The sequence below is a fragment of the Plecotus auritus genome (assembly GCF_963455305.1).
Source record: "Plecotus auritus genome assembly, chromosome: 2".
Taxonomy (NCBI): Eukaryota; Metazoa; Chordata; class Mammalia; order Chiroptera; family Vespertilionidae; genus Plecotus; species Plecotus auritus.
This window is the reverse complement of record NC_137771.1, coordinates 88,689,162-88,713,053: the sequence shown is the minus strand read 5'-3', so window position 1 is coordinate 88,713,053 and position 23,892 is coordinate 88,689,162. Positions and strand designations below refer to the sequence as shown.

Below are 23,892 nucleotides of genomic sequence, written 5' to 3'. Positions count from 1 at the left end.
TGTTCTTAATACCCACCTGAGGACATTCTTCCATTGATATTTTAGAGAGAATAAAAGGGAGGGTGAGAGACAGAGAAACATTAATGTGTGAGAGACACATGGATTGGTTGCCTCCTGCAAGAGTCTGCAACCCAGGTACCTGCCCCTGACCAGAACCAAACCGAAGACCCTTCTGTCCATGGGCCTACTGCTCTATCCACTGAGCCAAACCAGCCAGGGCTCATTTTGCATTTAGCCTCAACTACCTCCCTGATACACACTCATGCAGAAACAAGAAGTAGGGAAGAGAAGTTAAAACTTCAAAGGAAATGGAGCGGGACTTTCCCAGGGGTACCTTGGAACTTTAAGCTGGTTGTTGGGGGGGGGGGGGGGTGTGATTTGCCATCTGCCCCAACTTGCATTTTCTATTTTGATTTAAGATACCCTCCCAAAAGTTTAAAGTGTCAGAGCAAATCTACACTGGCATTTTGAAATAAAATAGAAATTTCTTATTCCATTGGAATCCTGATTGGTGATTTTTTAAAGCATGTGCTGTTGTTCATGTAAGTTTTGCCCAAGAAAAATGGACTGATATTATCAAAGTAGATGGGATATTAGACTCTGTACTTATAAAGCTAGTTGTGTTTGCAGGTCAATAAAAAATGTGCTGGGATGTTACTCTACACAGAATAAGAATTTCCTACAGAAAGGAATGTACTTAGTCCTGTACCCTAAGATCCGGGAGGATTAAGCAACTTGTCCTATACCATGTACATAATGAGTAGTAGCTATTGCATCTGTAAATAACTATTTCGACTGGACTTCTGGGAATGACACCGCTGTGGAGGCAGTTAGACTATGTAGGTAGGATCATGGCATATAAATGGGTTCAGGAGCGACTTCCTGGTCCTAAGTCTTGATCAAATAATATGGCTTTTCCCCTACTTGTCTGTATCTCTACTCAACCAATATGTTTTGATGCACTGGGAGGGAGGATAGGATTTGGGGAATAAATAGAACGATGAGCAAAACATATTTAAAAGCATATACTTTTGAGTACGGATATAGGGAGGGAGAAACTACGCCTTAGCAGTGAGTTCTGTATGGAGATGTATTTCTTTCCTCAGACTGCTGGAGAAAAGTGCTTCAGGAGGTGGATGATCTAATCTAATGCAAACATTTGTCTGATTTGAGATAAAAGAAACATTAGTTGGAACACAGTAGTGGCTCTCAACCTGCTTTGCATTAGCAATGCTGGAGCCCTAGCTGGTTTGGCTCAGTGGATGGAGCGTCAGCCTGTGGACTGAAGCATTCTGGGTTCAATTCCAGTCAAGGGCATGTGCTGGGTTGTGGGCTAGATCCCCCGTAGGGGGCGTGCAGGAGGCAGCCAATCAATGATCATCTCTCATTATTGATATTTCTCTCTCTCCCTCTCTCTTCCTCTCTGAAATCAATAAAAATATTAAAAAAGAAATGCTGGAGAACTTTAGCAGGCACTGCCTGGTCCCATCACCAGAGATTTGGGTTTACTGGGTTTGTGATGGGTCCCAGGCCTGCGTGTTTCAGAGCTCCCGGGGTTCCCCTAATGTGCAGCCAACGGTGAGAGCTGATTGATTTGTTCATAGTCTTCAGCTGGTGTGCCTTGTGTTCTTGGCTCCAAATTGGACAGCTTCCAAGCACCACTCCTATAAGAACTGTTCATCATGAGCTTGTGTCACCAACTTTGAGTTCAACGGATAACTTCTAAATATGCATACTGGGCTTTTCCTTTTTCTTTTCTTTTTTTTTTGTAAGAGTGAAAATGGCCTTTGCTTAATTGAATAAATATGTTGTAGGAGGGTTTATAGAAGTTTATTTTAAATCATACCAATCCAAGCAATTTAATTGAGTGAATATATATATATATATATATATATATATATATACACACACACACACACATATATATATTTATATATATATGCCTGTAGAAAAGAAAAATCTCCAAGTAGCTGGAAAAGAAAGGCAAAAGAAATGTAGCCATATGTAGGCATATGTAGGCATAGTTACTGTACTATGTGTATTTCTGGAGCACGTACCAAATTCTGCATCTCTTTGGATAGCTTGTCTTCTACAGCTTCCCAGAGGACAGGAACTCCTCGTGTGCTGGGAGGCTCATTTATTGCGTCACCCTTCCTCTGCCTTTCTGGCATTGCTACTGGCCAGGCCAAGTCTAACCATTCTTGCTGGTATCTGAGAAGTTACTGCAACTCAGTAGCAGTATGATATCATCCTGTAGTGTTCTAAATGGAGGCCTCAGAGCCAGGCCCAATGGAACTGATGGATGGGAAAAGGTCTTTCAAATTATTTGCTCTAGTGAAAGAATTACCTTATGAAATTTTATGGAATAGGGAGTAGTTATGCAGTCATGGGAGTTCCATCTGTGTTTCTTCTTCTCGTGTACATGGCTACCTGGTTTGAGAGAACAGTAGAATTTCTGACCATGGAAGAAGATCTAGCTTCAGACACACCCCTGACTAATGTCACAGAAGACTTCTTTGACACAGTGCTGGTAAGGATGGGGGTGGATGCTTCGCTGAACAGATAACATTGGTAATTTGCAGGAATCTTTGAGTTATTTCTAAAACTTACATTTTTCTAACGTGGATTTTACTAAAAATGTTATTAGAATATTATGTTAAATAGAAACAAGCATTAATATAGATAATCAATGTTATAAAAAGATGAGGGGTTTAGTTTCATACATACTAGTATATTATTCACCTGATTGAGAGGGATATGCTGATTTTAATAAAGTGAAGATCAAATAGGATTTCTTTAAATTTTTTTCTACTGAATTTAAAGTCAATTCTGCCTGTTAGAGAAATGTCAGCATTAATGTATTAACATTATAGTTTATAATGTTTTTTTTAAATACAAGCTTTACTTTTTCTTGTTTTATTATATTATTTCCAGGAGGAGTAGTAAAGGTAAGTGAACTATTTACCATTAATTGCCTATTTACTTTTTATTAATAGAATATTCTGTTACAGGGAGAATATTTATTGAAATGCAATATAAAAGCAAAGTGGGTTTAACTGTTATATTTGCATTTATTGACCATGATATGTGATGTTGTTGTTGTAAAGTATGTCTCAGCCTGAGGTCCACCTTAATTTAGCTGCTCCTATCCCATTGACTACCTGCTCTATTCAGATTTAGAGAGCCACTTTTGTCACGAGGAACCAGCAAAGTTTAACTCTTACTGATTTGACTTGTAGCTAATTCAGATGCCTTCTCTGTCTTTCAAGAGTGTAAAAGGCAAATTTTTAGAATATTTGGAAGTTATACTGATAATTCTGTTTCATTTACTCAAGTTAAAGGTAATTGGATATCTTGAATTTTGATACTATGGATTCAAACACACTTAAAATATTTGAACATTTCAGAAATTGAGGCCATTTTAAAATGGATATATCCTCTTCCTATTGTCTAACTTCTTATTTTTCTTTTGAAAAGCTGTTATTAAATTGAGATTATATTCGACAATGGGTATTATCTCATAAGAGAGGAAATTCAGTGCTTAGAAGATTAGGTATATGGTGTTTACTTGATTTTAAAAAAAAGTCCCCCCTATTCTAAGTCAGTGGATCCAAATACTTTCAAGTCAATTTTTTATGAACTACATAAGTGATAGTTACTGTCTCTAAAATTGATTAATGAAATACACAATGGTAAAACTACTTTGAATTTTGTAACATTTAAAAATAAATTTGTCACCGAAACCGGTTTGGCTCAGTGGATAGAGCGTCGGCCTGCGGACTCAAGGGTCCCGGGTTCGATTCCGGTCAAGGGCATGTACATTGGTTGCGGGCACATCCCTGGTGGGAGGTGTGCAGGATGCAGCTGATCGATGTTTCTCTCTCATCGATGTTTCTAGCTCTCTATCCCTCTCCCTTCCTCTCTGTAAAATATCAATAAAATATATATTTAAAAAAAATGAGAAAAGGCCTCCTGTGCCATTATTAGGTTTAAAAAAAAAAAAAGAAAAGAAAAATAAATTTGTCTTTTATTACAACAGTGGATATCACTGCATATTTGAAAAAAAAAATATGAAAGAGATCTAGTTAGTACACTGCTCTAGATGTACTAACTGTTTTAATCAGCCCCAGCTGCCATCATAAAATACCATAGGCTTACACAACAGAAATTTATTTTCTCATAGTTCTGGAAGCTGGAAGTTTGAGATCAGGGTGCCAGGATGTTGGGTTCTGGTTAGAACTCTATTCCTGGCTTGTAGATGGCCACCTTCTTGCTGTGTCCTCACATGGCAGAGAGCAAGTCAACTCTCTGGTGTCTCGTCTTATAAAGGCACTAATCTCATCATGAGGACCCCACCCTCATGACTGCATCTAATTCTAATTACCTTTTTTAAGGAGCCCATTTCAAATGCCATAACATTCAGGTTAGGGCTTCAACCTATTAATTTTGGGGGGAAACATGTAAATCCATAGCAATGACAGTTTGTGCTTGGAGCCCATTCTGGCCACATGTGAAAATCTGCAAGTGTCACATTTTCACATGTGACCTCTGACAGTCATTTTGCCATGGGTATTGTCCAGGCTTTACAGAATTGGGAACTAATCTCTTTCTTTGAAGTACAAAGATGTTTTCACTGACATTTCCACATCCTCCTGCCATTGATAGAATTATTCCTTCCATTTTGTTCCAAGATTTATGTCATCTTACCGGATTGTTCCATTTTATAATTCCTTTGTTTTGTGCTTCACTATATGGATTATATTTTCTTCCACAATTTGCTTCTCTCTAGTGATTTGAATGGCTTATGTTCGAGTTTTATTGTACTGGTAGTTACTCTTAATCTAATTATCAACATCAAAATTATAGTACCGTATTGTTTCTTTCTACTATATAGCAAGGAATTCAACATGTTTTTATTCCTTCTCCATCTTTTACCCAGACTTATTTAGTTTAATCTTGGTTTTAGGCTTGGATAATGGATATATCTTTGTAAACAGTATTTGCTCTTTGCGTTGTGCTGCAGTCCTATTTACAATAATTATTTAGGGTCACTACCAACCTGTTTATACTATGATGTTCTCATTGTTCTGTGTTATCTCCATCTGCTATAATATATTTGGAAGAGTGTTATTGGTGTGTGTGGGTTGGACATAGTCAGAGCTTCTTATTGTTTAAGAATGCCTTTGTGGCTTTTATACACTCTTGCTTTGTAGATTCTCATTGTCTTCTAATATTAAGTGTTGAGAGCATTGCACACACAACAAGTTTGTTTTAGGTGGTTCTTGATGAGTTATATTGAATCAAATCTTACTTGTCCCTTTTGGAACATTTTATTCTTTGATAACTTTATCAGTTAGAGCAGCGTTTCTCAACTCTGACATTATTGGCATTTGGGGCCAGATAATTCTTTGTTTGGGGGTGATTGCTGTCCTGTACATCTAGGATGTTTGGCAGTCTCCATAGCCTTTATCTGCTAGATGCCAATAGCAGCCCCTCCCACTTCCCCAGTTGTAACAAGCTAAAAAGATCTCCAAAAATTGCTAAGTGCCCCCCTGGGTGAAGGTGGGGGTAAAATCATCTCTAGTTGAAAACCACTGAGTTAAAGTGTTTTTTGGTATATGTCACAATATCTAGTTCAAGTAGGCTTGGATGATAAAGATGAATTTCAGGCACAGGAGCTAAAAAGTCCAGAGACTGGAGTTTCAGGAGAAGTTTGGTTGTGGCTATGTGCCATTCACTGAAGTTCTTTCAATTCCGCCTTTCTCAGAGTCTCGAATCTGATGGTTGTTAGATGGTGGCCAGTAACCAGCACTTAGTGCTTCTAGGTTCATGTCCAGGGAAAGAAACTTTCTCTTTCTTCAACCACCAAAAGAAAGCCCTAGCTTTGTTCTAACGGGATGCCCCCCTTAATGAACCAATCACTATGAAAAGATGAGTAGGATGTCCCATCATAGCTTAAGCCAATCAGGATCCACCCCTGAAGCAAGTCCACCTGTCACATAGAAAGACTGCTACATAACAGAGGAAGGGGAAAGGATGATGGGAAGGCACCAAAAACTCCCTTACAGTTACTCCTTCTATTCTAGTCTCTTTGTAAGATTATCTGTTGTTCATCCATTACATCTTTTTTGTCTTAATATGCATCATTTTTTTTGTCATTTTCCCCCCATGTATTTTGAAAGCAGTTCTTAAGTTTTTCTTGGAAGCCATCGCTTGAACTAATTCTGCTCACTGCTTCCAGTGCAGACTTGAATTCTGCTATTACATCTTTGCGTCCTTTGTGTGGGTGTGATCTGCCTCTGCTTTTATATCCATTTCTCCCTCCCTTCTCCCTCCCTCCCTTCCTCCCTCCCTCCCTCCCTCCCTCCCTCCCTCCCTCCCTCCCTCCCTCCCTCTCCCTCTCCCTCTCCCTCTTTCTCTCCCCTTTGTAGTACACTTTGTATTACAGAGAACTATTTTTCTTGGGTTTTCTTATCAACTGACTGCCTGCTAGGTTTAGCCAAAGGAAAGAAATTAGAAGCAGGAAGGAGCAGCGAAGGCATTTCTCCCCTCCCTTCTGCAGAGGTGCCACCTCCAGGAGTCTGCAGAGTCTCTGTGGCTCTGGCCCATTCATGTTACTAGAGCCTTTGCTATGTGACCTTGACTCCTGGGATCTGGTAATACTTCTTACTTTCTCTAGGTGACTTTGGGGGAGGGTGCGGCTGGGAGGGGGCTAGTAATTATGTTAATGATGTTAATTTCTGGGCCACCTCATTGTTTCCAATTTGACTTCTTAGTTTTTTTCATTGTTTTTGTAATTAATTTCTTATATTAAGTTTCCTCAGATTGAAATATCTAGAATAACTTCAATTTTCATATTACATGTTTCTTTCTCATTTAGTTCTGTGTTCTCTGTGTTCATCTTAGACTGTTGCCTTTTCTTGCCTTATTCTTTCCGGCATCCATTTGATTGTTTTAAAATTATATTTTCAGGAAAAATTCAGATGTTGGATTCCTTCATGTTTACCTTAGGATTTCTGGTGACAGAAAAGACAGTAAATCATTTGATTCAACAAGAGGTAAGTTGCAAATAACAAAACAGATAACAACATCATCTTAAAACAAACAAAAAATGTAAGCATCTACAAAGTTTAAGGTAAAAGCAATTTTATAAACAGTAACTGCAGTAACTTGGTCCCTGTTTTGTTTCTTCTCTATGGATGCTTTTCTCCAACTCTGAACAGGCTTTGATGACTTTGAACAGCATTTTGCAGGCTGTACCTTGGGAAAAGAGAAAACTCCCCTCATTAGAAGACCAGTGTCATCTCATGTAAGTGACCTTGTACTCAACTATGTGATGATGTCAGACAGAATCTCTCTTTGTTCTCCTCAGGCCTGATCACTTCATTCCTTCCTTCAGCAAATGCTTTGCACTTATAAGGAGTCTGGCACTATGCTAAGCAGTAAAGAAGGACTGAGGAAAAAGCTAGCCTTTGTTAAGCTTTTCTTTTTTTAGTAGTATGGTGTGTGTGTGTGTGTGTGTGTGTGTGTGTGTGTGTGTGTTGTTTTTTATTTTTATTACCTCAGTTTTTTTTAAAAAAATACATTTTTATTGATTTCAGAGAAGAAGGGAGAGGGAGAGAGATAGAAACATTAATGCTGAGAGAGGACTATTGATCAGCTGCCTTCTGCACGTCCCCCCCCCCCCCCCCCATCAAGCCCACAACCCAGGCATGTGCCCTTGACAGGAATCAAACCCGATACCCTTCAGTCCCCAGGCTGACGCTCTATTCACTGAGCCAAAACAGCTGGGGCTGTTTTGTTTTTATTTGTTTGATTTTAGGAGTATGGATTTTTTGTTTTTTTGTAGTATGTTTTGTTTTTGTGTTTGTTTGTTTTTAGTAGTATGGGTTTATAATTTTTTTCCCCATCAGGTTTGTGAGGTAAAATGCTTTCTCGGGCTATAGATAATTTTTTCACTGTCACTGTAAACAAAATTGCTAGTTACTCATGGGACACTGTTGAGTACAGACCCTGCTGATAAACTTCTTGGCTTCAGATCCTGATTTTGCCATTTATGCTCATTGCATTATCTAGAGCACAGTCTTAACCTCACTGTACATCGGTTTGCTTGCCTATAAAATGGAGCCAACATTAATACCTAATTGATAGTTAAGTACTGGTTGAATCAGGCAATCCATTGAAAGTGATGAGCACATTACCTAGTAGAGAGGAAATATCCAAACGTTACCAACTATTAACATACCAATAGGGCATGGAATTTATATTGCATTTTGGTGCCTCACTTACAATTATGTAGTTTGGGGACATTGAAATTTGGAGTGAAGGTTGTAATGTGTGACCATGGAAAGAGCAAAACCAGCCCTTGTTTTGAAATTGAACTTAAACCTATGACTGTGAACTAACCACTAACTAGCATTGGTGATGTCAGATGGCACGCAGTCCTTCATGTGACAAGCAGCCATGACTGCGTGAGGAAGGGCGACCAGGTTTAGTGTAGGCCTGGAAGAGGTGACTGGTCGGCATGAGCTCATTGCTATCATGTTTGTCCATTTAGCTAGTCTTTGCAGGATGCAGTTTTTCCACTAAGGTTTTCCTAAAAAATATTTATTGAATACATTAGGGAAATCATTCTTCTTTTTAAAAAATCCTTACCCAAGGATATGTTCTAATTGATTTTTTAGAGAGACCCCTAGCCAGTTTGGCTCAATGGATGGAGCGTCGGCCTGGAGACTGAAGGGTCCCGGGTTGAATTCCGACCAACGGCACATGCCCGGGTTGCGGGCTCGATCCCTAGTAGGGGGCATGCAGGAGGCAGCCGTTCAATGATTCTCTCTCATCATTGATGTTTCTATCTCTCTCTTCCTCTCTAAAATCAATTAAAAAATATATTTAGAGAGAGAGGAAGGGGGAGAAAGAGAGAGAGAAACTTCGACGCAAGAGAGAAACATTGATGGTTGCCTCCCTTAAGCATGCTGATCGAGTATGGAACCCAAAACCTTCAGGTGCAGGGAACAGTGCTCCAAACAACTGAGCCACCTGGCTAGCACACAATCATTATTCTTAGTGGTGTATTTAGACTTCGATAATCACCAAGTTATATATGAAAGTCTGGTTACTGCAACCTTTTTTCAAGTGTGTTAAAAAAAAAAATCACACTGCCTGTTAGACCCCTGAGTGTAATCCGAAAGAAGACAATGATACTTTTAGCTCTGCTCTGAACAGACTTAAATGCACAAATTACCATCATCTTAAAACAAACAAAAAATGTAAGCATCTACAAAGTTTAAGGTAAAAGCAGTTTTGTAAACAGTAACTGCAGATGACGATGTTATTGTAAAATCACAGTTTATTTAATGTCCTTCAAACTGATCAGGAGGTTCTGGGTTTGGAGCTGACTGAAATTTTCTCCTAAGCTTTCAGTCTAATCCTATGATCCTACCTTATTGTTTGTGTGTTCCAGAAAGTTTGGAGTATTCTAGATTTTAAGTAAAATATGCAAGTATAAAATTAAGCAGAACTCTCAGTGGTGCTGTATTAAGGCTTCTTTTTAAGTAACAAATCAATCTTTTATTATGAGAAACCGAAGTACTCCAAGATTTCTTAACATGTTCTTTAAAATGACAGTTATTTCAAACATTAAAAAAAGTCTACATCACACTTGTTAGCATTTAATTAAAATTATTAAATACAGATGCTCCTCTACTTTGGATGGGATTATGTCCCAATAAGCACATCATAAATTGGAAATATTATTAGTTGAAAATGAATTGACTATACTTAACCTACTGATCATCATAGCTTAGCCTAGCCTACCTTAGATGTGCTTAGAATACTATGGTAGTCTAAAGTTGGGAACAATCATCTAACACAAAGCCTATTTTATAATAAAATGTTGACTGTATTATGTAATTTATTATGCATGTGGTTTTTGCACCATTGTGGGTCGAAAATATATAAGTCAAACCATTATAAGTTGGGGGCACTCTGTGTACAAATGGGAGTCTGTGTTAGTTACAATAATGTAATAACTTAATCCCATTATACCTGTAATATAGTCAGTTTTAAAAATAAGTTCAAAAAACTCACTGGAAAGACTCACAGCACCTGTTGTTAATATTTCTTCCAGATGTTAAACTATGTTAAAAAAGGGCACACATCCTCACAAGGTTGGTGAGATGATTATAAAATCCAGAATCTTAACATTTGATGAATCCTCAGAGATCAGAAGGAGAAACAACTGCAGCGGTGTGTGTGTGAGTGTGTGTGTGTGTGTGTGTGTGTGTGTCTTAAAAAATGCACATTTAAGTCATTAATATACAAACTTGAGAAAAATTGCCATAAAAATCTATTTTTGACATTCAGAAAATGCTGATGCTGAATTGAAATAAATATTTCAAAAATATAAATCTTGGTTTTAAATTCTAATGTCAATAGAGTGAAGTTTTGCTTACTTAGGTTCATTTCTGTAAAATGCAGTTTTTCTAAATGTTTTTCAGGAAAGATTTTGCAAGAACAATCTTGACTGTGGGTGGTAAGAAATGTTTAGAATTTTAAATATAAGAATATTAATATTGGACATTGTTGTTGTTTTTTAAGCATCTTGAAACTATGGGGAATAAATTATGGCCAAATTGAAAATAAGAATTAGGATTTTGTTTTTCATTTACTATGAGAAATTTCAGCATGCTAAAAACCATAAAGAATAATTAAAGAATGCTCATTTACTCACCAACCAACTTTATCAAATATCATTTTTGCCACATTTGTTTCAAATATTTAAAAACTAAATCTGTGTCCAAGTCGCTGTTCCCAATACCCTCTTCATTGGTGGAGGTAATCCTTGACTTAGATATGTTTTTCATTCCTAAGTATATTGTTTTACTTTTTCACTATGTATTCAAAAGCAACATACATTATTATTTTGCGATTTTAAAAGCATTTTCTAAATCTCATCCTGATGTACATATAAAGCTGCAACTTTCTTTTTATCCTTAGAATTATTTGAGATTTAAACATGTTGAAATATGTAGTTTTTATTAATCTGTGAAATTCCACAATCAGTCTTGAAATTTAATCTTTGTAGTAGAAGTATTTTTAAAGGCTATTTGATGAACGGCTTTTGATGAATGTTTAATATATGTAATATAAAATGCAAAGATATTTATTTAAAATTGTTATATGCTGACATATTATTTAGATTTTCTCCTACTATTTCTTAAATATTGAATTTATATTATTGTAACTACTCCAGGATACATCTTGCTGCTTATAAGACAATGCTAGGCTTCTAAGATGGAATTTCTTAGAGCAAGTACTAATCTTTGGAACTCATTTATTCTTTTGTTTTGAGCCCAGAATTACCCATGTCTGCCATGTTTTTAATCTCTAGATTATGGTCAGCAGGTTGCTCTTTCTGAAGCATTGTGTAGACTGACAACTAAAAAATCAAGGGGTGACCTTGTCCATCAGTGGTTTGATGATGACATCATTGCTGAAGCTTTCAAAAAAATTAAGGATCAAGAATTTGAAACGGTGCGATTCCTGGTCCTCAAAATTCTGTTTATATATTTTTTGTTGTTGTTAATTCTTACCTGAAGTTATTTTATCCATTGATTTTTAGAGAGAGTGGAAGGGAGGAAGGGAGGGAGGGAGAGAGAGAGAGAGAGAGAGAGAGAGAGAAATCAATGTGAGAGAGACAAATTGATTAGTTGCCTCCCTCCCTCATGTGCCCTGATGGGGTGGGGCAGGGAGCTAACGGCAACCCAGGTATGTGCCCTTGACCTGGAATTGAAACAGAGGCCTTTCGGTTCTTGGGCTGGCACTCTAACCACTGACCACACTGGCCAGTGCAGAAAAGGTAAAATTCTTTATAGCTGTATTCATGTTGAACATATGCTTTTTGGTAAATGGCTATGCAGTTAGGATTTTGTTAAATCCAAACCTTTAAATATATAATTAAATATATTATATTTGACTTTGAGCCTATTGCCAGATCTGCAATAGCCAGGATACAGTTTGATCTATATAGAAACACCATGAGCCCCGGGAGTCCCACCTCCCTGATTTATATGTACTAGTATTTTGATACTTGCATTTTGTCAAGTTGATTTAGGAGAAACCTGAGTGGCTTTATCTGTAAAATGAAAATGAAGCTGACCTCAATATTTAGAGAATTAAATGAGAGAAAATGAAAGTGCTAGGCATGTTGTGGACACTCAGATATTAGTTTCTTTTCTCCTCTGTGTCATTCCCTCATCTGCATGGAAATTAGATGAAAATAGGAAAAAAGTAATTATCTTGGTTTTCAAGTCATACCCCCCACTCCAGAGCCATCAACTCCTTAATTGAACTGTTTTTATATGAAGACTTACAATACTGTTGTATATTTCGTGCTGAATATAGACAGAGGGTAAGGACTGAAGACAACAGCCAGTCATTGCTTTGACATAAGGGACAAAAATGCCTGTATCAGAGTCTCTTTGGCTTTTGAATTTTGGAGGCAACACATTTACCTTTCTAAGAGCTGTTGGATAGGAGAACTCTAAAAAGATTCTTTATTCTTAGAACATATACTGGGACAGAAAACTCAGAAATTGCAGGAAAGAGTATTCTGGATAAGGAAAATTGGCAGGTGATAATATACCCAGGTAAACCCAAAGTCAGTAAGTTTTATGGTTGGCTTATGCTGGGCAGATGTTAGGGAAATGGATGCCCAGTGGGTTAGTCAAATATTGTAATCCAGCTCATCAGTAAGATGAATTTCTATTGCTACTCTTTTCACCAGGAGAGAAGAGTATGTAATTTCACATATAACTTTTGGAGACCTACATATTCCTCAGTTGAAAATCTCCTGGCTGGGGGACTCCTTCTGGAACATATGTCTGGAGCCTCCTCTTTGTGACACAAAGTATTATTTTAGTTAGCACATAATAATGAATCCTTGTGAAGCCTTGTGATATTACTAGATCCTGGAAATTTAGAGGCAAACACTGGCCCTTACATGCTGGTGAGGGTAGTACTATTTAAGACATCTTGGTGTTCTATTAAAAAACTTGCATTATTTACTTTGAAGGACAGTAGGCTGTTTCTCAATTACCTAAACAACAGACTTGGTGACCAAAGAAGGTAAGATGTTTCTCTGAGCATTATTTTATTGGCTAGTTGTATTTGAAAATGTCTAATTTCAAAAAAATCTAGGATTTATTTTATTTTATTATTTTATTTTAGGAAAGAATATAGGACTCATAATTTATTGAGTACTACTGAGTTATTGAGTAGAAACCTCAGAAGATTAGACTCATTCTCCCTATTGATTCATTTGTGTTTGGAAAAATAATCTCTATCAGTCTTTTAGCATATTTATGATTTGGAGTATTTTTAACATTACGTCCTCTGGGAAGATTTTATGAAGAGTGATCCCCTACATACTTGAGGCCACTAGGGATAGGTGTATTATGGACAGTAAAGTACTTGATGAGAAGATATTTGCCAAATTCACTTCTTTCATTGGGGATTTTGCCAAGTGACTGAGCAGAGATATAGTATTGGTAAACCTGGCTTGTAGGCTAACAGATGGAGACTTGAAATCTAGCCAAAATGGATCTCCACTGGCAGGTTCAAGGTCCTCTTCAATACTTGGTACCAAGAGACTTGATGTCATCCCCTAGTTATAAATGCTTGTTTGTAGAACATCTGTAGGTGGTGCATGGGTTTCATCCATATTATTGCTTTTTTAATTGTGAAGTGTTTTACAGGGTCTATACATTTCCATGTATTGCCGCTTTTGCTGATTGGCATGAGGTATGTTTGTATTTCTTGCGGGCTGTGAGGGTGGTGTGTAATGAAACCCATGGTTAGGTTTACTTAGTCATGCTGCTCTTACTTCTCAGAAGAGCTCTTTAAAAAGGAAGCTTACTTCTTGTAGAGAGGTCTCAACTCTGAAGCTTATTGCCCCTTTCCCCTGTCTTCTCTCATACTGTAACTATGGTGCATTACCAGTAAGTTTAAGTGCCCTGCTGTTATTATTAGATCAAGACATTTTAGGGTGTATATGTGTTCATGAGCTCAATTACAGGAACCTAGCCTTATTTTTACTCTGTTAGTAGTTAACATTATTCATGTCTGGATAAAAAAGAGCAACTATTTTGCTTCTTTCCACACAGTTGATGATTCCTACTCCATCTCCAGCAAATTGGGGACACTTTCCTTTTTTCTAAATAATTCTATTTTGTACTTTATAGTCTATAATTGAGCAGCTTCTTTTTACTACTTCCTTTGATTTCCAAGGTCCTTCATATTCTGGTGTCCCACCCTGCAACAGATATCTGAACCTTGACTTTATTGGGGGTTTCCTAGACCAAGTCTTCAGAATGTCCTAATTAACCATTTATTTGTTTTGGGTTCAGAACCCCCTTCTTGGCCTCTGCGAACTGCATCTGTAACTCATGACTATACTACAAATTTCTCTCTGGAACTGGTTTTGGTAGCCTGACTTCTGTATCTAAATTCTATTTTTCCTTCTAATTGTCTGGGGAGTCTAATCTCTGTTGGGTTCTTCTTTCTTGGACTTCAGATTTTCCATCAGCTACAATCATGGCTCTTACACTGGCTTCCAGTAACATAAAAACCTTTATTTAACTCTATAGCTATCAGAAAGTAGGTATATGTGATGAAAAGGTGTCCAAGATTTACTGTTTTGTGGAAAACCAGGTGGTAGAATAGTAAGCCTCGTGTGTGCTTCATTGTTGTGGAATAAAAACTATATTTCCTGATATATGTCTACAACATGTATGGGAGAAAACAAAGGCATTGTTAATGGTGCCTATGTGAAGGTACCTCTGGGAAGTAGGGGGTGGCAGAGAAGGAGATATTTGCTGTTTCTATATAAACACCATGCTGTTTGACTCTTTTTTTTTTTCTTTTGTGTTTTTCTTTCTTTTGGTCTTCATAGCTTTATTTAAAAAAATCTTTATTGTTGATATTATTACAGATGTCCATCTTTTTTTCCCCCATAGCTTTCTTACACCCAGTTCCCACCCCAAACCAGGCTATGGCCACCCTACTGTCTATGTCCATATTTAATGCATACATGCATATAAGATCTTTGTCTAATCTCTTCCTGCACCCCCCCACACACCTTCTCCCCTCTGAGAATCGTCAGTCTGTTCCATTTCCATGCCCCTGATTCTATTCCATTCACTGCTTTATTCTATTCATCAGATTTTTTATTCATTTGATTTTTAGATTCAACTGTTGATAGATATGTATTTATTGTCACTTTGTTGTTCATATCTTTTATCTTTTTCTTCTTCTTCCTCTTCTTAAAGAATACCCTTCAGCATTTCATATAATCCTGGTATGGTGGTGATGAACTCCTTTAGCTTTTTCTTATCTGTGAAGCTCTTTATCTGCCCTTCAATTCTGAATGATAGCTTTGCTGGGTAGAGTAATCTTGGTTGTAGGTTCTTGCTTTTCATCACTTTGAATATTTCTTGCCACTCGTGTCTGGCCTGCATAGTTCTGTTGAGAAATCAGCTGACAATGGTATGGGTGCTCCCTTGTAGGTAACTAACTGTTTTTCTCTTGCTGCTTTTAATATTCTCTCTTTGTCTTTTGCTCTTGGCATTTTAATTATGATGTGTCTTGGTGTGGTCCTCTTTGGATTCCTTTTGTTTGGGGTTCTCTGTGCTTCCTGGACCTGTTTGTCTATTTCTTTCACCAGGTAGGGGAAGTTTTCTGTTATTATTTCTTCAAATAGGTTTTCAGTATCTTGCTCTCTCTCTTCTTCTGGCACCCCCATAATTCAGATGTTGGTATGCTTGATGTTGTCCCAGAGGCTCCTTACACTATCTTCATATTTTTGGATTTTTTTTTAATTTAATAAATCTTTATTGTTCAGATTATTATAATTGTTCCTCTTTTTTCCCCCCATAGGTCCCCTCCACCCGGTTCCCACCCCACTCTCTGCCCTTACCTCCCCCCCACTGTCCTCATCCATAGGTGTACGATTTTTGTCCAGTCTCTTCCCGCACCCCCCACACCCCTTTCCCCCTGAGAATTGTCAGTCCACTCCCTTTCTATGCCCCTGATTCTATTATATTCACCAGTTTATTCTGTTCATCAGATTTTTTATTCACTTGATTTTTAGATTCACTTGTTGATAGATATGTATTTGTAGTTCATAATTTTTATCTTTACCTTTTTCTTCTTCTTACTTTTCTTAAAGATACCTTTCAGCATTTCATATAATACTGGTTTGGTGGGGATGAACTCCTTTAGCTTTTTCTTATCTGTGAAGCTCTTTATCTGCCCTTCAATTCTGAATGATAGCTTTGCTGGGTAGAGTAATCTTGGTTGTAGGTTCTTGCTTTTCATCACTTTGAATATTTCTTGCCACTCGTGTCTGGCCTGCATAGTTTCTGTTGAGAAATCAGCTGACAATCGTGTGGGTGCTTCCTTGTAGGTAACTAACTATTTTTCTCTTGCTGCTTTTGATATTCTCTCTTTGTCTTTTGCTCTTGGCATTTTAATTATGATGTGTCTTGGTGTGGTCCTCTTTGGATTCCTTTTGTTTGGGGTTCTGTGCGCTTCCTGGACTTGTAAGTCTATTTCTTTCACCAGGTGGGGGAAGTTTTCTGTCATTATTTCTTCAAATAGGTTTTCAGTATCTTGCTCTCTCTCTTCTTCTGGCACCCCCATAATTCGGATGTTGGTACGCTTAAAGTTGTCCCAGAGGCTCCTTACACTATCTTCAAATTTTTGGATTCTTTTTTCTTTTTGCTTTTCCGATTGAGTGCTTTTTGCTTCTTTGTATTTCAAATCTTTGACTTGATTCTTGCGATCCTCTAGTCTGCTGTTAGGTCTCTGTATAATATTTTTTATTTCAGTCAGTGTATGCTTAATTTCTAGTTGGTCCTTTTTTATATCCTCGAGGGTCTTGCTAAGTTTATCGGCCTTTTCTAGGAAATTCTTGAAAAACCTTATAACCATGGTTTTGAACTCTATACCCAGTAGTTTGCTTTCTTCCATTTCTTTCATTTGTGACATGTTTCTTTGCCTCTGCATTTTGGCTCCTTCCCTGTGTTTGTTTCTATGTATTGGGTAGCTGCTAAGTCTCCTTGAGTTTATAGAGTGGCCTTGTGTGGTAGGTGTCCTATAGGGCTCAGTGGCTCAGCCTTCCCCATCACCTGAGGTGGACACTCTTGGTGCACCCCTTTGTGATCTGTGTGCACAGTCTTGTTGTAGTTGAGCCTTGATTGCTGTTGGTGACACTGGGAGGAACTGACCTCAATTGGCTGTGGGGACCAGCTGCGACTACAGTGGGAGAGTTGCTGTGCAGGAGACAACCTTATGGAGCAGGACTTGCTTCAGTGGGGCTTTGGTGCTCACTGAGTCTGCCCCTTGAGTGTGTCACTTACGGATGTGAAGAATTGTAATCTGTATGGTCTCACACTGACCACTGGTACACTGGCTCTTGGGTCTCCAGGGAGGTGCAAAGTCAGCCACTGCCTGGGGCCATCCAGTAGGAGCTACTGAGAGATCTGCAGATTCCTCCTCTTTGTATCAGGTTTGGAAGTGCCCAGACGAGGCCCAGCTGTGAAGTAAGGCACTGGGGTCTTGGGCCTTTTATTGATTGTTTTGGAGCTCCCTGACCCAGCTGTAGCTTGTTTGACAAGAGTTTTAGCCTCAAAAAGGACAGACTATTCATATGCAAAAGCTGCTGCGCACTGCTTGGGTAGGGTTGTAAATTGGGTGGGTGGGGTCTCAGGGAATCACCAGGTCGGAGCAAACAGAAATGGCTGCCAGTCAGCCCTGCACAGGAGAGGTCCCAGCACAGGAACAGTGACTGCTGCAAGCACCTCTGTCTGGAAGAAAGCCGCCCCCGAGTTCCTGCAGACAGTCCAGTTTCTCCCCGTATGTGCACTGGAGCTCAGGGAGTGGGAGCTTGTAAATTCAGTTCGTGGTGCCGGCCTTTTAAGAGGAGCAGCTGGGTCTCTAGCAGCCTGTGTGTCACTCAGCCCCAGTCCACACTGGTTTTTACAGTTCGTAGTTCTTATTGCCCATAGGGACTTCTTTCCCCAGCTCTGGGACTCTGGCTGGGGGGTCTGGCGTGGGGCTGGGACCCTTCGCTCCTCCTCCGTGCAGCCTCCGCAGAGGCGATCTCCCTCCTGATTAAAAAAGCGGCACACGTGGGTGCCAGACCAGCCTGTTCTGTGCCTCCACACCTCCAACCAGTCTCAGTGTGCTTTCTTCTTTACTTCTCTCATTGTAGTACTTCCACTCAGCCAGCTTTCCTGTGGTTCTGGATGATAGTTGTAATTTTGTTCTTCATTTTAGTTGTAATTTTGTTGTGGTTGTGGGAGGCAGCAAGTACAGGCGTTTACCTATGCCACCATCTTGGTTCTTCTGTTTGACTCTTTTTACTATAAGCATATATTGATTTTATAATAACTAAATGAAGATAATTTGAAATATTTAGGTCTTAGCTCTATTCTAATAGATCAGTGGTCGGCAAACTCATTAGTCAACAGAGCCAAATATCAACAGTACAACAATTGAAATTTCTTTTGAGAGCCAAATTTTTTAAACTTAAACTTCTTCTAATGCCACTTCTTCAAAATAGACTCTCCCAGGCCGTGGTATTTTGTGGAAGAGCCACACTCAAGGGGTCAAAGAGCCTCATGTGGCTCACGAGCCGCAGTTTGCCAACCACTGTAATAGATGGTAAGTTAGAAGGCAAATAATCACTTATATTTGATCACAGTACTTCCTGTGATAGAAGTTTCCATCCATATGCAGTGTGAATTGTTACTGTTTAGACATAAAACAGTTGTCTCTGTGATTTCACCAGGAAAAAAAGTTTGTGTGAACAGAATCCTCTGCTCTGACACATTTGAACATATATTAAATAGTTAAGGATAGTGGTGTTTTTTCCAGAAATAATTTAGTTGTATAAAATTGTGACCTTCCTTTTGTTTGCAGAAATGAGTAAGGCAATAAAGAGATATGTGGTGAGCTGGCATCGCCATGGCATACTCAGCCCCAGGGCGCCTTATGTGCGGCACCAGCTCAGCCAGGTTCAGTGAGCCTGAGTGGGGGCAGTGAAGGATTGAGAAAAGACAGACAAGAGAATGAAAGCTGGGTCTCGGTGGGACACTGTCCTCTCTGATGGAGAGCTAGCAACAGTGTCACGGACTACAAGCTGTGTCTTTATTTTATAGCAGGATTCCACGAGGCAAAGTAAGGGCGTGGTCAAGATGTTTACAACATTCTTGTGGGTTTAGATCCTATTCAATTACATGTACCTGAACTCTATCAAGCCCACATCATTCAGGCATGTGGGGCCACATTTTTGGACCATAGGTTCAAGCTTACAACTATAGCTGTTGGCTGTAATTGTGCTGGGAGGGCTCTGCCCTCCAAGCTGGGACTTGGCACGTGGCAATGAGAGGACTGTGCCCTCTCATTAGTCCGAGGCTTGAACCTGTCCAAACACTGTAGCCGCTCTCCATAGAGATACTCTGTAATATTAGGGTGGTGTTTAAGGAAAAGCACTTCTGTTTTTAGTGGAAATTTTTTCATTTGACCCTTTGACATGGTACTTATGTGTATAATTTATGCTGAAATTATATCTTACAGTTGAGAAAACCAGCAGATGAAAAATTAGAGAAATTTTGGATTGATTTCAACCTAGGAAGTCAGAGTGTAACTTTTTATATAGATAGTACCGAGGTAATCACGTTTGATTTATGTTTAAACTTAAGCACTTAGAGATTGTTCTTATGCAAGTATGTATTATATGCTCATGAATTTCACTTATTTTTTCCCCCAAGAGTGCTCTGTGGGACTCAGTAAGACTTTTGAAGGAAGCAGTGATTAATTTCAGCATAATAGGTAAGATGATAAACTATCAGAGTATTATTTCTATTTATAGTTGCAGTATATGTTTAGTTAATTACAGAGCAGATTTAGTGCCTTGGGGTGGAAGTGTGGTGGAAGGAGCACTGTGCTTAGGACCAGGATGCAAGGGAACGGAACTGGTGACTTCTTTGCTTTGTGACTTTGGGGTTCAATTACATGCCTGGTTTTCTCATTGTAGAAATGGTTTAGTTTTTTTAAAAATTAAAAATTAAATTACTATGTGATCTAGCAATATCACTTCTGGGTATATATCTGGGAGGATTGAACACAGGACTCCAAGAGATATTTATACACCCCTTTTCATTGTAGCATTATTCTCAATAGCCAAGAGGTGGAAGCAACCTAAGTGCCTATCAGTGGATAAATAAACAAAATGGGGTGTTTACATACAGTGGAATATTATTCAGCTTAAAAAGGAAAGAAATTCTGACAACATGGATGAACCTTGGGGACATTATGCTAAGTGAAAAAAGCTAGTCATAAAAGGACAAATACTGTATGATTCTACTTATATGAGGTATCTAAAGAACTCAAATTGATAGAGGCAGTAGAATGGTGGTTATCAGGATCTGTGGGGAGGGGAAAATGGGGACTTGTTGTTTAATGCGTACAGTTTCAGATTTACAAAATGAAAATGTTCTGGAAGATCTGTTGTACAACAATATATATTAACAAATGAACTGTACACTTAAACATGGCAAATGTTATTTTTTGTACCATCATTTAAAAAAATGGCTGTGGGACCTGTCCTTCCCTTCCCACCCCACAGATTTATGGTAATTATCAATGAGTTTATGTGGGTATGTGCCACCTCTGTCTAAATAGCATCCCTCTGACCCCGTTTCTTAAACCTCTATCACTCACCTTCCTTCTCAGATTGCAAACAGTGACATTGAATTTGAATTTTAGAAATAAGTGGGATCTGGGAGAGAGATAGAATGAGAATGAATGTTGTGCTTAATATATTGGGAAGTTAAATACCTGTTGCATATGATAGCTTTGTATTCACAAAATGCTCTTTGAAAAATGGTTTTAATAGATAAGGATATCTCCATTGCTATGCTGCTAAGATTAGTTACTTTCTATTTCTGTCAGATTAACCACTTCATCATTTGTGTGTCTATAAACACACATGTGAACCTAATAAAAATAACTTCAAAGTAACTTTTTAAAAATTATTTAAACTTGGTTGCTTTATTTCACACTTCTAAAATCCACAAAGCTTCACAGTATCAGTGTTTGATCATCAAGGCTTTATAAGACAATGAAAATTTTATTGCATCAATTGGGCATACTCAAAAACAATGGATAATTTACAAACAATTTTTTTTAAATGAACATTTTGCAAAATACACACTGGTACACATCTGAATTAATCTATTCTAAAATTAGACTTTAAAGTAAAAAAAAAACAAACCAACCAACAAAAAAAACAAACCACAGACAGATTTAACACGGACAAGCCTACCAGAATAATGCTGGTGGCAAGCTATAAACAGCTTTAATGTTGAGTGTAATTTGGGGGCAGCAGGAAGAAAATATTATCTGTTCAACCTATATTTAAATGCATCTGTGAATAAAAGTTCTATAATTTAACAAATTTCAAAAAAGTGAACAACTCTTTTGCCTCCAGGTTAGTTTCAGGTTGGTTTGTTTGTTTTTAATTGTGAAATTTTGACAAAGAAAATGGATCCTGGAACTAGAATCCTTAAGGAGAAGAAAAACATGGGAGCGGGGGAGAAACAAAATCAGTACTTTTAATCTTTCTAAGGTGGTTGTACCAAACAAAATCATTGTTCATATTAAGAAAAAATACCAGAGATGATATATGGGGTTGAGTTTTGGCTTATGTAACTTTTAAAAATATGATTTCTTTTCAACTACTCATTGCAGAAAAATCTGGACTGTTGACAAATATCTTGGTGTACTTATTTAAAATTATAAAATACAAACTTTTAATGTGTTGATATACATTGGTATATTTTATTTTTTGCTAGAAACTGAAAAGAAAAAGATGTTCATCATTTACTTGAAGCCTATTAATATTGGAAACAAGGAAGTGAGGAAAGTAGAAATTCATTTTGATTTGCAATTCAACATATCACAAGCTTCCATTAAAGCTTTAGGAGAAGACAAACAGGTGGCAGGTTTAATTCTCTTTAATTATTTGACTGTGTTTTTGTATGTTTTCATGTCTCTTAAATTTCCATGTTGGGTTTTTTTAAAATTGAAGTATAATCAACATAATATTATACAGTCATGTGTCACATAACAATTTTTCAGTCAGTGACAGACTCATAGATGAGGGTGGTCCCATAAGATTATAATGGAGTTGAAAAACTCCTATCACCTGGTGAGAGCAAAGCACTCATAACACCATCATAGTGCAATGCATTTGTAATGAAGTGCATGTAAACAAACCCACAGCCAGTTGCATAAAAGTGTAGCACATAATCATTAATAATGATAAACAACAATATCATTGATTTATAAATTTACTACACTATATTTTTTTGTCATTTCTTTAGAGTATTCTTTCTCTTTATTATGAAAAAAGTTTGCCGCCCTAACTGGTTTGGCTCAGTGGATAGAGCATCGGTCGAGGTTCGATTCTGGTCAAGGGCATGTACCTTGGTTGCGGACACATACCCAGTAGGGGGTGTGCAGGAGGCAGCTGATCGATGTCTCTCTCTCATCGATGTTTCTGGCTCTCTATCCCTCTCCCTTCCTCTCTGTAAAAAATCAATAAAATATATTTTTTTAAAAAAGAAAGAAGTTTGCTGTAAAACAGTATGCTGTGTTACATTGGCAACAGCGTCATACATCTGAGACTTACTGTGTCTTTTGATTGAATCATTTTATGTTGTGTTTGTTTTAATCTCATGTTGTTTTATACAGTAACATGCTATATAGGATTGTAGCCTAAGAGCAATAGGCTATATAATATAGCATAGGTGTGTAGTAGGCTATACCACCTAGATTTGTGTAAGTGCACTCAATGATGTTCGCTAACAAAGACATCACCTAATGATGTATTTCTCAGAACATATCCCCGTCATTAGTGGTGCATGACTCTTTAGTTTCAAGAGTACAACATAATGATTCAACATTTGAATATATAGCAAAATGACCACAACAAGTCTAGTTAACAGCTGTTGCCATAAAGATTATTTTTCTTGTGATGAGAACTTTTAATTTACTTTCTTAGTAATTTTCAAATATGTAGTTTTTGTCTATTTCTCCTTTAGGTTTGTTAATATTTGCTTTATATACGTAGGTGTTCCTATGTTAGATGCATAAATATTTATAAATATTGTGTTGTAGGATTGATCCCTTTATCATTATATAATGACCTTCTTTGTCTCTTATGATAGTCTTTGTTTTAAAATCTATTTTGTCTGATGTAAGTATAGCTACCTCAGCTTTTGTCTGGTTTCCATTTGCATGGGATATTTTTCCCATTCCTTCACTGTCAGGCTATGTGTGCCCGTATAGATGGATCTCTCTCTCTTCCTTAATTTATTCAGCCACTCTATGTCTTTTGACTGGAGAATTGAATTCATTTATATTTAGATTGAGGAGAAACCAAGATGGCGGCATAGGTAAACACCTAAACTGCTGCCTCGCACAACAATTTCAAAACTACAACTAAAAGACAGAACGGACACCATCCAGAACCACAGGAAAGCTGGCTGAGTGAAAATTCTACAACTAGAAGGAAAGAAAAGCTCACAGAGAATTGGAGGTACGGCAAAGGGGCTTTGTGCGCGCAGAGAGGAAGGGCGGCTGAGAGCCTGGCTGACTTTCTCTGGCGGAAGGGGGAAGGAAGCCCCCGACCGCACTGAACCCCAGTTCTGACTGCACTGAACCCCAGTTCCGGGCGAACCCCTGGGGACCCACGCTCTTATGGGGGGAGTCTGGACTCTCAGGCGGAGACTCGAGCTGGGAAAGGCAGAAGTCTGAAGGCGC

The 23,892-nt window shown here is 38.1% G+C and overlaps 1 protein-coding gene across 1 annotated transcript in view; it reads left to right on the top strand.

The window, feature by feature from the left end:
- The window catches only part of SYCP2L (synaptonemal complex protein 2 like), a gene marked incomplete at its 5' end in the record, with an annotated part of 67,287 nt that overhangs the window by 3,210 nt on the left and 40,185 nt on the right, over window positions 1–23,892 (top strand). The window contains 11 exons of the mRNA XM_080654656.1: window positions 2,370–2,530; window positions 2,924–2,948; window positions 6,973–7,058; window positions 7,224–7,309; window positions 10,500–10,534; window positions 11,393–11,535; window positions 13,076–13,128; window positions 13,758–13,803; window positions 19,642–19,734; window positions 19,836–19,896; window positions 21,921–22,063. Of these exons, the coding sequence (XP_080510782.1) occupies window positions 2,370–2,530; window positions 2,924–2,948; window positions 6,973–7,058; window positions 7,224–7,309; window positions 10,500–10,534; window positions 11,393–11,535; window positions 13,076–13,128; window positions 13,758–13,803; window positions 19,642–19,734; window positions 19,836–19,896; window positions 21,921–22,063 (932 nt within the window). The remainder of the gene's footprint in view (window positions 1–2,369; window positions 2,531–2,923; window positions 2,949–6,972; window positions 7,059–7,223; window positions 7,310–10,499; window positions 10,535–11,392; window positions 11,536–13,075; window positions 13,129–13,757; window positions 13,804–19,641; window positions 19,735–19,835; window positions 19,897–21,920; window positions 22,064–23,892) is intronic.